Consider the following 13,167-nt stretch of genomic DNA (forward strand, 5'->3'; position numbering starts at 1 on the left):
CGGAAACTTCGATGTCGCGCAGCGAATATCCTTGGAGTAGATATAGATGACACACCTGCACCATTGCCAATACAGAATATATCTAAAAGGAAGAGATGCGCAATTTGTCCCGGAAAAAAAGACCGGAAAACAAATACATACTGTTTTGTGTGCAAATTACCTATATGTTTACAATGTGCTCTAAAAATATGCCCAAATTGTAAATAGGAATTTATTTTACATTAAATTAGTTTACTGTTGTATAAAAAAGTGTTTATGACTTAAAGTAAATGTATTAGCTAATGTTTTTTCTTTATTTCAGAATTTTAAAACTGGGTCATAGTGACCCGTCAATAGCAGCTGCGAGATAACTTTTTGTCGGTAGCAGTTACGGGTTAATAAATGTATAATCTAATATGGAAGCCTCTTTATGCTTGACAGACTTAGAAAACACAGAGCACACAAATATTTATTCTTTTATGTACTATGTTGTAAAATAAGTATACTCAAAACAAATAAATATTATCTACAAAGTACTCTACTCCAGTTTAATATCAATGCATAAGAAAAATTTCGTCATAGTTGTAAATTAATAGGAGATAAAACCAAATGTAGAGCATATAGTGAAATCTGAATATCGTAGAATAACTATAACGATCGAGAACATTATTGATGAGGAAAATGAAGACCTATCGCTGAGAAAGTAAGAAAGTAGTTGGCAAGAGCAAAGGGTACTTTGTACTAAAGTAGCCGTACTCTACAGCATAAGAATGTTTTTTTATACTCCTTTAGTAAGTGATGGATTCGACCGTTACTTGATGGAAATTCATTTTATCTAACAATAAAACAGGTATGCGTTTACACGTTATAGTTCGTAACTGAATAAGTTGAGGAGAGGATAACTGTTGGTCTTAAGTTGGTCATTTAGAATTATGTCTGTATTTTTTAATTTGATAATTTCTATAGATTCTAATTTTCGAAGAGTCTAAAGATAACTTAAGGCCTTTATTATAAATATACTGTTTTAGTAATGAATAATAAGTAAATAGAACCTGGAATATGCATGATCTCTGGGATAAACCCATCTCCTGAACAATGACGCCAATATATATAGTCAAAATTTCGTACACTTATTTTAACCGTTTATTTCCTTATTATCCATATATGAGTTGTGGCCAATATTACAAACTTATTTACTTTTCACAAAGAGACTCTTTATTAACTACAGTTATTAGTATACAAATCTGATCAAAGTATCGTCTAAAAGTAACAATATGTAAAATTTAAATTTTTAATGAAAAGTAAAAGATTGGCCATTTTTTATGGGGTTTAAAGAAGAAGCCTTCACGAAAATTGAAGTACTAATAAGACCACCGCAATCGGGCGTATCCTGGGTATTGAATAATTAATTAATCGGCTAATTCTTCAATCACCCGTTCAATACGATTTTTGTCAACCCGGCCCTTTTAGGCGGCCAACTATTCTAATTATGTATAAATATTAAGGGCATATCTAGAGATAAAGATACTTTACTTTACTTAACCTTATCAGACATATGCGCTTAACACAAATGTGACGTATTTCTAGTGCAGAAAAGACATAGAGGGCCTAACATAGGGTATTTGGTATTAAGCAGATCGCTAAAAATCACATAATAAATCCCGGCAAAGAAGCAAAGAAAAACTTAAAATGAGAGAGGACAAAATCAGTCAGCTGAGGGAACCTTTCAACGGTGTTGAGCTTGGATCCACTATCTACGTATTTAATGAAAAATATTACGGCTCCTGACTAATGATCTGAGCTCAAAACTAATTATAAAATTTAAATCAAAAACACAACAATGGCTGATATTCAAAGTCTGTAGACAAGAAAAGCAAAGACAAAATTGTTGCCTTACTTAAACCTGGCAAAAACTTCCCACCACACATCCACCACAAAAGCTATCAGCCAATATATCTATTTATTTTTTCAGCTATAAAAATACTTCTGCACGTGATCCTTAATATAATTGTACTGACAATAGAAGAAAAACTCAAATTAAAAGACAAAAGTGGCTATAGACAGGGAAGATCATGTACGTTACAAATACTAAATCTTGCCCAATACAGCGAAGACGGGTACGAAAGATATCAGGTATGAGGAGTGGTATTTGTCAATCTAAATGCTGCTTACGACACTTTAAAATAGAGGGAATTTCCAAAATATATGTGACATCCCCTTAGGTAGTAAACTCACTTGTAGGTATTATCCGCTTATGCCTACACAACAGAAAATTTTTCGTATTACTCAACGGTAAGAATAGCAGATTGAGAACGCAAAGGAACAGTCTTCCTCGGGGTAGCGTAATGACACCTACACTGTATAACATTTACACAACCCATACCAGTAAATACTAGGACTTTTATTATGTAGACGATACATCTATTGTTTCACAATCAAAAACTTTTGTTGCTAAAGTAGAGAAAAATCTAAATTATACCTTAAACGCAATAAAAATAAACTATGAATTAATTTTAAACTAAACCCCGGAAAAAATTAGGTTTGCTCCTTCAATGTCCCTAACAGAGACGCTTTCATAAATCTGAACATCCAATAGTGTCATGAAATTCTTAAACTCTGGACTTGCTATAAATACCTTAAAAATAGTTTTTATCACACTTTGTCACTCACAGAACTTTGTTTAAAACTAAAAGGCAAACTGAGGATCAGAAAAATAATCTCCGCAAACTTGTCAGCTAAAAATGGAAAGCACATCTTTCCACCCTTAAAACGTAGACGCTTGCACTCTATGCTTCTGCTGCCGAATATACCTTGCCAGTATGGATGACACCAACACATACTTAACACGTAGATTTAGCTATAAATTAGTTAGCCAAATTCAGCGGATATTAAAACTCACATACATACATAACCTCTACAATATCGTAGCTAGAAATCCACCTAATATCCGAAGAAGTGGCGAGAAAACGAAAGAAACAAAGTCTAGATTCGCAACATCCACTCCACGAATACCAGTTTATTTTATGACTAAAATCAAGAAAAAACTTGCCAGATCAACACATATATTATATATATATATACACTGTAAGATATACCAAAAAAAATAAGCTGCTCCTCGCCATCTGAACCCTCGAGAGGAATTTCCTTATAGTAGTTATCTTCCTAAAATCTTCTAGGAGGACTCTTGCCTACAAACACCGGTTAAACTGTGCGAATGTGGGGTGGTACAAGATTCATCACACCTTCTTAGTTGACTTTGCCATTCAAATCGCTCTTTTCTGAAGTGACAAGGTTTAATTATTTGAACAACATGTAAAGTACAAACAGTCAGTAAGCTATTGCTTATAAAGATTATTACAAATTTAATACTAACTCCACTTATATTGATTACATATTACCCCTAAAAAGAAGATAAAACATTCAGAAGTATGTAATATTGGTGAAGTGGTATATTCTTGTTAGAGAAATTAAGTATTCTTTCCTTTTTTTTACACTACTACCCATTTTTACAAAAAAATATCTATTTTAGCACTTAAATATTTATTTTAAGATAACCTATCCAGAATTATATGTAGTACACAGATAAAACCAGAAATAAAATAATAAAGAAGCTGTACCTATACAAGATATCGTAAAACAATGGATGAAATAAAAGAAGTTCTTATTAATCGGATTCTTAAATAAAACGTATAAAGATACACTCACGTTAACTAAATACATTAGGAAATTTCCGCATATGAAAAACACATCCAATTTGGTAATGAAATCCCTTTGTATCTATAAAGCTATTTTTAGAAAAGCACGTACCTACCAAAAACAAGTATTTGGTATTAGACATATCTATTACCTACTCTAATGCGTATGAGTGATAATAAAAATAAGGAGTCCGTATGAACCGTTTATACGACTTATCGCATAGTTGCCAAACTATCAGAGCTTACTTAAACCGATATACTTATGGTTCCAATATACAATGAAAAAGATCTGAACGACCAATATAATATATACACGTGAACTAACCAATATACATTCACGATACAGATACAAAATTATAAAACTATACATGTTAACGAATCGACAGAGCCAATATTATGGAATGGTCAAGTGAGCTCCGTATATAGGAGGCCACTTGACCACGAAGCTCACTTGAACCTGAATTTTAACATGAGCGGAGTTCACTTTATGCCGTATATATATATATATATATATATATATATATATATATATATATATATATATATATATATATATATATATATATATATATATATATATATATAGATGAATGGTATCGGGAGAAAACCATGAATGTCACAAATTAAATTAAGTACGCCATCTAGTAAGTTTTGTTAATATCTATGTTTGGACATTTCAAATAAGGAAGAAAACAGTACGTGTCGTGTCACGAGTTATTACAGTTTTTAAATACTCTATATCGGTAGAAAATAGTGCATGTCCGCTCGTAAAAGGCTGAAACACTGAATGTCCACTCAGCAGCGCCAGAAAATGTAATTGGCATCCTTGTCTTGCAAACGGTCATGTCAGTGTTGTAAATACATCGTTATAACCACGTGCTTGTGCAATTCTGTTTGGTTAGTAGTAGATATTGCTGCACTTGGCGCTGGGAAAATTTTACCGACCGTGGGAAAAAGCGGCATCCTTTGATGTTTGCACCTGCTCAGGTGTTCGGGTGACATCACGCTTACTGACAAGTCGAATCATTTTTTCTTTTCCTTTCTTTCCTCTTCTTCTTTTTCTTTCGCTAATCTGTTCATCTCATGTTACCTTCTTCTATTCACTAATTGAACGTTCACTGCTTGACAGGGGAACTCAATATTTTATACACTGTTACATATAAGCTTTCGTTCTTTCGTCTAGTGCTCGACACATATTTTTTCGCCCAGTACTCTACATAGGTCTACGATTCTTTCCTCCAGTGCTATACATAGGTCTACGATTGTTTCCTCCAATGCTTTATACAGGTCTTCTTTTTTTGTCCACGGCTAGACACAGATCTTGTCGCAAATCATCAAAGTGGTGTCCCACTGCCCAAATTAGATAACCAATATTTTCTTCTTTTCGTCCGTTGCCTACTTTTATATTTAGATGCTGATATATACAAGGTAAGGTGAGAAAACACAATTCATGTTACAGTGATAGTGGGGATATGATCACAGACGGTTCTTCGATAACCATCAGACAACAATTCCCCGATGCATATTAAAACATACAGAGAACACTTTACGTACTCAACTCAATAAGTGACAGCCCGGTTTGTAAGCGAGTCTGACAGACACCCTAAGTTTACAGTACTACTCCCACAATGTGGTACCTGGCGTGTTTCTGTGCGGCAAAAGTGGACCATCCGTTTATACTATAAAGGGGCCACCAAATATTCAACGTTGAAATGTGATATAATGTATCAATATGATCAATTATTAAAGAATAGTGACCAAAACTCTTGCGAGTTGCATACTATATTTTATCTACGATCATAAGTTAATTATTTTAAAAAATCCAGAGTATATAATATACAGAAGAAATTTAAAAGGACAGTTTGAACAAAAATTCAGTCTTATCAGCAGTCAGTACGGAGAAGGTGCTACTGACAGAAAATGATATTAAAATGGTAGGTAAGCGAAGGAATGAAATTGAGTGAATATATTATGAAAAAAAAAACATATATTGAAGGCAAACGTAACCAATTCGGTTCGAACAAATTTTGTTCTTAACAGCATCCACCGCTAGTCGGTACGGTTACACGACCGCCGGAAGAGGTTTTGTTAGTATGGGACAAACAGTCAGTATGAAAGCGAAATGATTGTCTTTTTTCCATCACACACTTAAATAAACATTTTTATTGATTTTATTAGAAGATACTTAAACTGAAAACTAAACTCCTGTTGGGTAACTGGCCATTAAAAACATACTTAAAAATTAACTCAGGAAAGCAGACCATTAAGATTTGTCGATCGATTTTCTTATTATTATTTTAGGTGACAACACGAACACTAGATCCTAATTTAATAAGATCGGTTCATAATTCGCCAATGGTCCATATCACATATCTTTGTGAATATTAAGTTTCAGTAGATGTTTTTTACGATCTAATGCTAGACAACTTTGTTACATTTTATTAAAAAGATGGCAACATGAACACTAAATCCTAATTGAATAAGATCGGTTCCTAATTTGCCAGTGGTCCACATCAGATATCTTTGTGAATAATATGTTTTAGTAGACGTCTTTTTACAATCTGAGGCTAGACAACTTTTTTTTACAATTTAGTAAAAAAGTGGCAGCACGAACACTAGATCCTAATTTAATAAGATCGGTTCATAATTCGCCAGTGGTCCATATCAGATATCTTTTGTGAATAATATGTTTTAGTAGACGTCTTTTTACAATCTGAGGCTAGACAACTTTTTTTTACAATTCAGTAAAAAAGTGGCAACACGAACACTAGATCCTAATTTAATAAGATCGGTTCATAATTCGCCAGTGGTCCATATCAGATATCTTTGTGAATAATATGTTTTAGTAGACGTCTTTTTACAATTTGAGGCTAGACAACTTTTTTGTTACATTTTATTAAAAAAAGTGACAACACGAGCACTAGATCCTAATTTAATAAGATCGGTTCATAATTCACCAGTAATCCATATCAGATATCTTTTGTGAATAATATGTTTCAGTAGACGTCTTTTACGATCTGATGCTAGACAACTTTTTTTACATTTTTATCAGATAAAAACGTAACAACTCGAACACTAGATCCTAATTTAATAAGATCGGTTGATAATTCGCCAATGGTCCATATCAGATATCTTTGTGAATAATATGTTTCAGTAGACATCTTTTACGATCTAATGCTAGACAACTCTTTGTTACGTTTTTATCAGAAAAATATGGCAACACGAACACTAGATCCTAATTTAATAAGATCGGTTCATAATTCGCCAATGGTCCATATCAGATATCTTTGTGAATAATATGTTTCAGTAGACGTCTTTACGATCTGATGCTAGACATATTTTTGTTACATTTTTATTAGAAAAAGGTGGCAACAGGAACACTTGATCTTAATTTATTAAGATCAGTTCATAATTCACCAGTAGTCGCTAACGGATATCTTTTGGTAGTCTTAACATCTTCTAAAACTTAATGAACAAATTTTATGATATTTAACCCTAATATGCTATACATCGTTTTAAGATCTTTAAATTAATCAGTAACTCATAACAGATACCTGGTAACGTTGTTTTACTATAAAAATTTTAAAAGCCAACTACAATATGTGATAGAAAAACAGACAACCAAATAGACGCTGGATAATAGAGAACGGAAAACTAATTTATGAAAAATTCTTAAAAGACACATTTAATACTAATATAAAATATGTACATATAACTAAATAATAAAAAGCCGTGTATTAAAACTACAATAATCAATAATATTAACACTATAAATAAATTTATACATATTTTTAAATTTTCATTTTCTTATAACCAAAAGGAACGGAACTAAAATCTTCTAAAAATTTTCTTTTTGTAGAATGTGGTCGATAATTTTTATGGATTTCCTGTGTTATGACTTGATGTTCTGTTGTTCGTCTAACTTGTTTACTTATGATTTTAATACCTTCCGACTTTACAAGTACCATCTTTTTAATAGTATCAAAATTAATTAATTGCGAGTTTAAATAATTAAGGGAAATTCCCTTAACTTTGCAACAAAATTTTTCGTCACCATTAGGAAGTATGTATTTATAAGCATAATTTTTGGGGCCTCCAGAAACGAACTCCGAAATATGACCACCACTTAGCTCATCAGTTAAATCACCAATACAGTCACCGGTAGGAAGATCAGGCAGACCGTCTCTGGAAATGTACACAATTGAATCGGTATCATAATATAAAGTACGCTCGCCCACCATGTCTAAATAGGAATACAGTTTGAGGCGGGCTAGAGCCGTAACGTATGAGGCCAGAACGACGTTTACAGTGGAAGACATTGAAAATGCTTCTTCCACATACTCCCACGTAACAACCAGTGTTTCCTCGTTTACAGGAACCACAGTATTTACATAGATCGAGGGATTAATCATCATAGCAAAGAATTCTTTAGGATTGTTTACAATAGAAGTTTTGGGAAGATTTTCTCGCTGTGCAAATTTACCCCAGAACGAATTAAGCATTAATTTAGCTAACGATCTAAGGCCAGGATTCGCCGTTATTTCGGTAAACTCTAACCGAACGTCTTCTATCTGGAGAAACTGTTCGATGTATCGGTTTTTTTCTTCGGCTGTTACACAACCACGGGGCCATCCTGAAGCTTGCTGCTTGATTTTGATGAATTTATTCATCATGTCGGAAAAGAGACCATTTTGATGTTTTGACAATTCACGGGTTTCGTACGACCAGATTTCGTAGGTCTCAACTATTTTGTAACCCTTTTCCAAAGCTTTTACAACTTCTTCAATTACCCATGTTCCTGTAAGTGACTTCTGTTCGTCGGAATGCTGACATTCTCCTTGCATAAAGTCCTCGCTGCATTTACGACAAAGAACAAACATGCATTTATTGTTTATTTTTGCGGGTAGAACAGGATGATAAAGGTTTGAGGGAGGAAGTACTTTACACTTTATTAAACCAGATACTCGTGATAAATCTATATGCCGGCATTCATCTCCTACAAAAATTTTAGGATGACCTAGAGGAAATTTTCCACGCTTACATACCCAAGGGTATAGGGAACAAACATCGACATATTTAATCTTTTCATTTTCTTGAGCCTTATAATACTCCACGGTGTTACCAGTACGACCACCATACAAAGCATCCCTAGCATTTATAGGTTGAGTTCTCATTAAGGGGTGATCCTCAGTAAATGATTTTATCTCAGGCGTCATAGTTTTTCTGAAGGCACACTCCCAGATTTCAACGACTTCATATCCCAGAGATTTTAGATATTGATTTTTGGCAGCAGTTCTGTCATAACGATTTTCCATGCAGTGTGAAGGATCGTCATGAAGAGGAGCCAATCTGTTTTCGGGATAACATTGGGGACAACCATGATAGTAACAACCCTGAAATTCAAACACGATATTTTCGTAAAGACCATCCACTTTACAAGTATTAATAACAGCCTCAAATCCTCGTGCAGCATGCTGTATTTTAATATTACGCTGTTTCTCTTCCCAAAGTAGCCACTGCAGAGCTATTTTTGACTGATTATCTTTAAAACGATAACCACCTTTAGGAATAAGACCTATTGTGTCAGATTGTAGAAAATTTCGCCTAAATACTTTACTACAAGTCGAGGCTACGGTAGTAGCTTCCATAAAAGGACAGACATTTGACGTATTCAATAATTGTTTCCTAAATGTAAGACAAGCCTGTGTTAATATCATGACATCGGAAATACAATAGTCAACGATCTCTTTCTGAAAATCAAAAACATAACCGTTAGCAACTTTAGCAGTATGCCAATTTATTAACTTATCACGTGCATCCTTCTTCAAATTATCGATATCATAGAATTTTAGAGAAGGTATAGGTCCGAGATAAGATTGATTTTCCCCTTTATTAAACAAATGTGGGAAATAGCCCTTTTTTAACTCTGTTAAACCAAAAGCTTTTGGTAAAGCTGACAAGGCCATAGGAAAATAATTAAGACTGTCGAGAAAACGGACATTCCCAACACTCATCGAAACTAACTTCGTACCCCGCATGATAAGATCAGGGGTTAAATCGGTCTTTGTGAGGATGTAATTCAACACGAACTGATTATCGAAACCCCCTCCGTTATGTGCCAAAACGACAACATTCTTAAATTTTTTCCTAATTTGAAAAACATATTCAATAAAAATAGAAATAACATTTTCGTTTAAAACATTTAGACGAAAACCGCATGTTTGACAAAACTGTAATTTTTCTTCCTGAAGACAATTGTAACATCGCTGACTAAATACACAGAGATTTGGTTCTTGAAGAAGTGAACCATCTAGCAATATTTTTTCCTGACGAGTCTCAAGATCATAAAAAATGAACAAAAAATCTTTTGAGGGAGGTTTACCAGAATCAGGCTGCATGTAACAAAGATGATCTGATGGGTAATTTTTACCACAAGTTTTACAGAAGATCTCCCCACAGATATGACTTTTAGTGTAGATTTTGTAACATTGCTTACACCTTTTAATTTTGTCACATATGTCGTTAATGTGAACGTTGAAACATACCTCACCATAAAAGTCCCGGCCGCATTTATCGCAGGGAACTTTAACAGCTTCTTTGGAACAAGCTGGTGAACGACGACATGCAAAGCACGTATCAACGCAGCTGTGTCCGTCTTTATGGTCGTAGGGTTGATAACATTTATCACAGAAATACGTACTGATAAACGCACTGGTCAGTGACCGAATTACATTAAAATGACCTTTATGAAAGAGAAGGTTTAATTTTGGTCCGTAAGTGTGCCCCTCATAAATGACATCACGTCCCTTAGTTCCATATCTATAGACCACAATCTTATAGTCTGTTAGATATGCCTGAAACTGTTGCAACTCAGGAATTCCAGCTCCCTCACTAGGAATAACAACACCAGACCTATCTATTAACTGCAATGCTCTTTCCCGTTGTATTTTCCCTCTATCGCGACATATTTTTGTAAGTTCAGGGTCTTTGTCAACGTAAGCTTTGGCTACAACCAAAGCGTATGCAAGACATAGGTTATCGTTGTTTTTAATAACAACAATTCCTCGCCGTTTAGAACACTCCTCTTTAAATGAATTGTACTTACGACCTCTACCCTTTCCAGTAGGCATTTTTACGGTAGTAATACCAAGACAAAACGTTTCGGTGTTTAAACCGGTGCTGTTGCTCTGATATATGGAACTTATGTGGTTCCATATATCGTCAACTGTCACCTCTGAGGCTGGTTTTAACCTCATCCATCCCTGACCTCTAACGAAATCCTTGGAGCAAAAAGTGAAACCGACCTGATCATGTGGCAAAATATTTACAGTACCCTTTCGAACAATATCCTCGATGGCCTTTTTAATCCAACTTACGGGTTCCTCACCTGGCGGTACATCCTTAATTTTAAATTCCAGAGTTCGTCCCTGGACACCAAATTTACGGATTTTTGTGGTTTGATCTCTGACAATTAAAAACTTTTCCATTTTACGTATAATAAACTTATAAATTATTGTAAAATCAAAAAAATCAAAAAGTCAAATTTTTCAAAAAAAAATTATTATACTCACCAAAGTACGTCTGAACACTAGAAATATCTGGAACAGACTAAATAAAATACTTTAACGTAGGGTATAAGGTAGACTTCTAGCTGGACGGAAAACTGAACGATAATTCCAAAGGCCCCAAAAAGGTTTAGATTTATGTAAAAATGTGTAAGAATCAATCTAAAAGAGTAGATCTGTTTAAATTTATAAATTTGGTTACACCTTAAAAGTGGGTAACAGTGCTACACAAAACCAAACATGAAAGTAGTGGAATAAGCGTTGTATTAATAAAAAAAAACTATACCTCACTTGATCGTTTATTGTAGCGGCCACAATGCCTAAACCGTGCGATTGAAGAACGGCGTGAGATTGTCAGGATGTACTGCAGAAGTTAAAAACATGTGTGAAGTATGCAATATACCTAAGGCATATGAAGTAAAAAGCACATCAAAAAAAAAATTGTAAAGATATTAAATACTATGGACTTAATATAAATGTCATATGCTATAAATATCACAAAAAAATTATGAGCCGAGAAAGAAGCCATTTATAACATGTTGCTAAAAGCTTTGAAAAAGGTTCAAAGTTCAAACTTTCCCGAATTATGTAATTTTAAATAATTCGTTAACAATTTATAATAAAAATACTAAAAAGTAACCTTTTGTAAAATATATGTAAGCATCAACACAGAACCCGGCACTAATAACATTAGGTCAAAATCGGGGTAAATGGATACCGTTTACCACTAAATTCTGGTCTATTAGTTATAAGGCATTTAAGAAATAGCAGTATCAATACGACAAAACTTGGTCCAGTATGAAATTTATGGTAAAATTACGGGGCGGTTTGTATTTATAAACAATTTAAAAAATTTAATAGAAGGTGCATGTAAGAAGGAAAAGAGCTTTCCCAAAAAGTTTATTTATAGTGATTGTTAGAATTAATTCGGAAGTTTTAATTTGGTATCTTTTCTACTTAGAATTTATTTATTGGGAACAATTATTTACACAAGTAACACATCTCGAGAAAATTTATAAATGGACACTTTCGATAACCCTTTAAAATATATATTTACACAAGAATTTTCGCATTTAATATTTTGCGGTTTGTAGTGTATATTTCAATAGATATAAAGGACAAAAACGTTTATTAACATGTAAGTATAACAAAGTTGTAAAAGCACAGTAAAAAAATTGTCAAACTTTTCCGAAATAAAAGAAAAATTAATAAAAGTATAGTATTTCTTGAAGATATATTTAAAAGATTCGTAGCTTACTTGAAAAATGTTAAGATTTTTCACTAATATTTTCTCTTTTTAAATTTGTTTATCTATACATACCAATAAAAAACTGCATATATTTTAAAAACTATAACGATTTACCTTATGAACTCCCTAATAACTGTTAAGTATTTTCATGTATATAATGTATATAAAACAAGCAAATTTTCATGTGTGATATCATACAGCAAAATTAAAATACATTTACCGATTTACAAGAAATTAATCAACAGTTTGAATTTTTAAATTAAATCTTATTTGTGTAACCTGCCTTCATAAATTTGACACATTTGTAAAGAAATCACTATAAGGTAAAAAGTAAATGGCCTATAAATCAAATATATACACTTTGTAATACCTGTGACAAGATTTTCTCATCTCTGAGGTAAAACAGTTAAGTAGCATAAACGCCTAATTTAATTACGAATATTTATAAAAATCACGTTTTAATACAGTTAAACTAAATATATTTAACTGTCTCTGAATAACTTATTATTTTGTGACATGCATGGCCCTAACAACCCTATTATGCAATTTCGAAAGGGTTAAGACAGCTTTTTTCTTTGATCGTATTTATTAATTTTCTCGATTGAACGGTAACGTAGAAAAACTATAAAAAATATATCCCTTTCTTTCTAACTCCTTTGTATACGTACAACTACTTTAA

At 33.1% G+C, this 13,167-nt stretch overlaps 1 protein-coding gene across 1 annotated transcript; it reads right to left on the bottom strand.

The window, feature by feature from the left end:
* Positions 1–7,465: 7,465 nt before the first annotated feature.
* Positions 7,466–11,161, bottom strand: LOC140442428 (uncharacterized). The gene has a single exon (XM_072533500.1). It carries the CDS (start codon positions 11,159–11,161, stop codon positions 7,466–7,468), a length of 3,696 nt encoding a protein of 1,231 aa, XP_072389601.1.
* Between the last annotated feature and the right edge of the window lie 2,006 nt (positions 11,162–13,167).

This window comes from Diabrotica undecimpunctata, chromosome 5 (genome assembly GCF_040954645.1).
Source record: "Diabrotica undecimpunctata isolate CICGRU chromosome 5, icDiaUnde3, whole genome shotgun sequence".
NCBI lineage: Eukaryota > Metazoa > Arthropoda > Insecta > Coleoptera > Chrysomelidae > Diabrotica > Diabrotica undecimpunctata.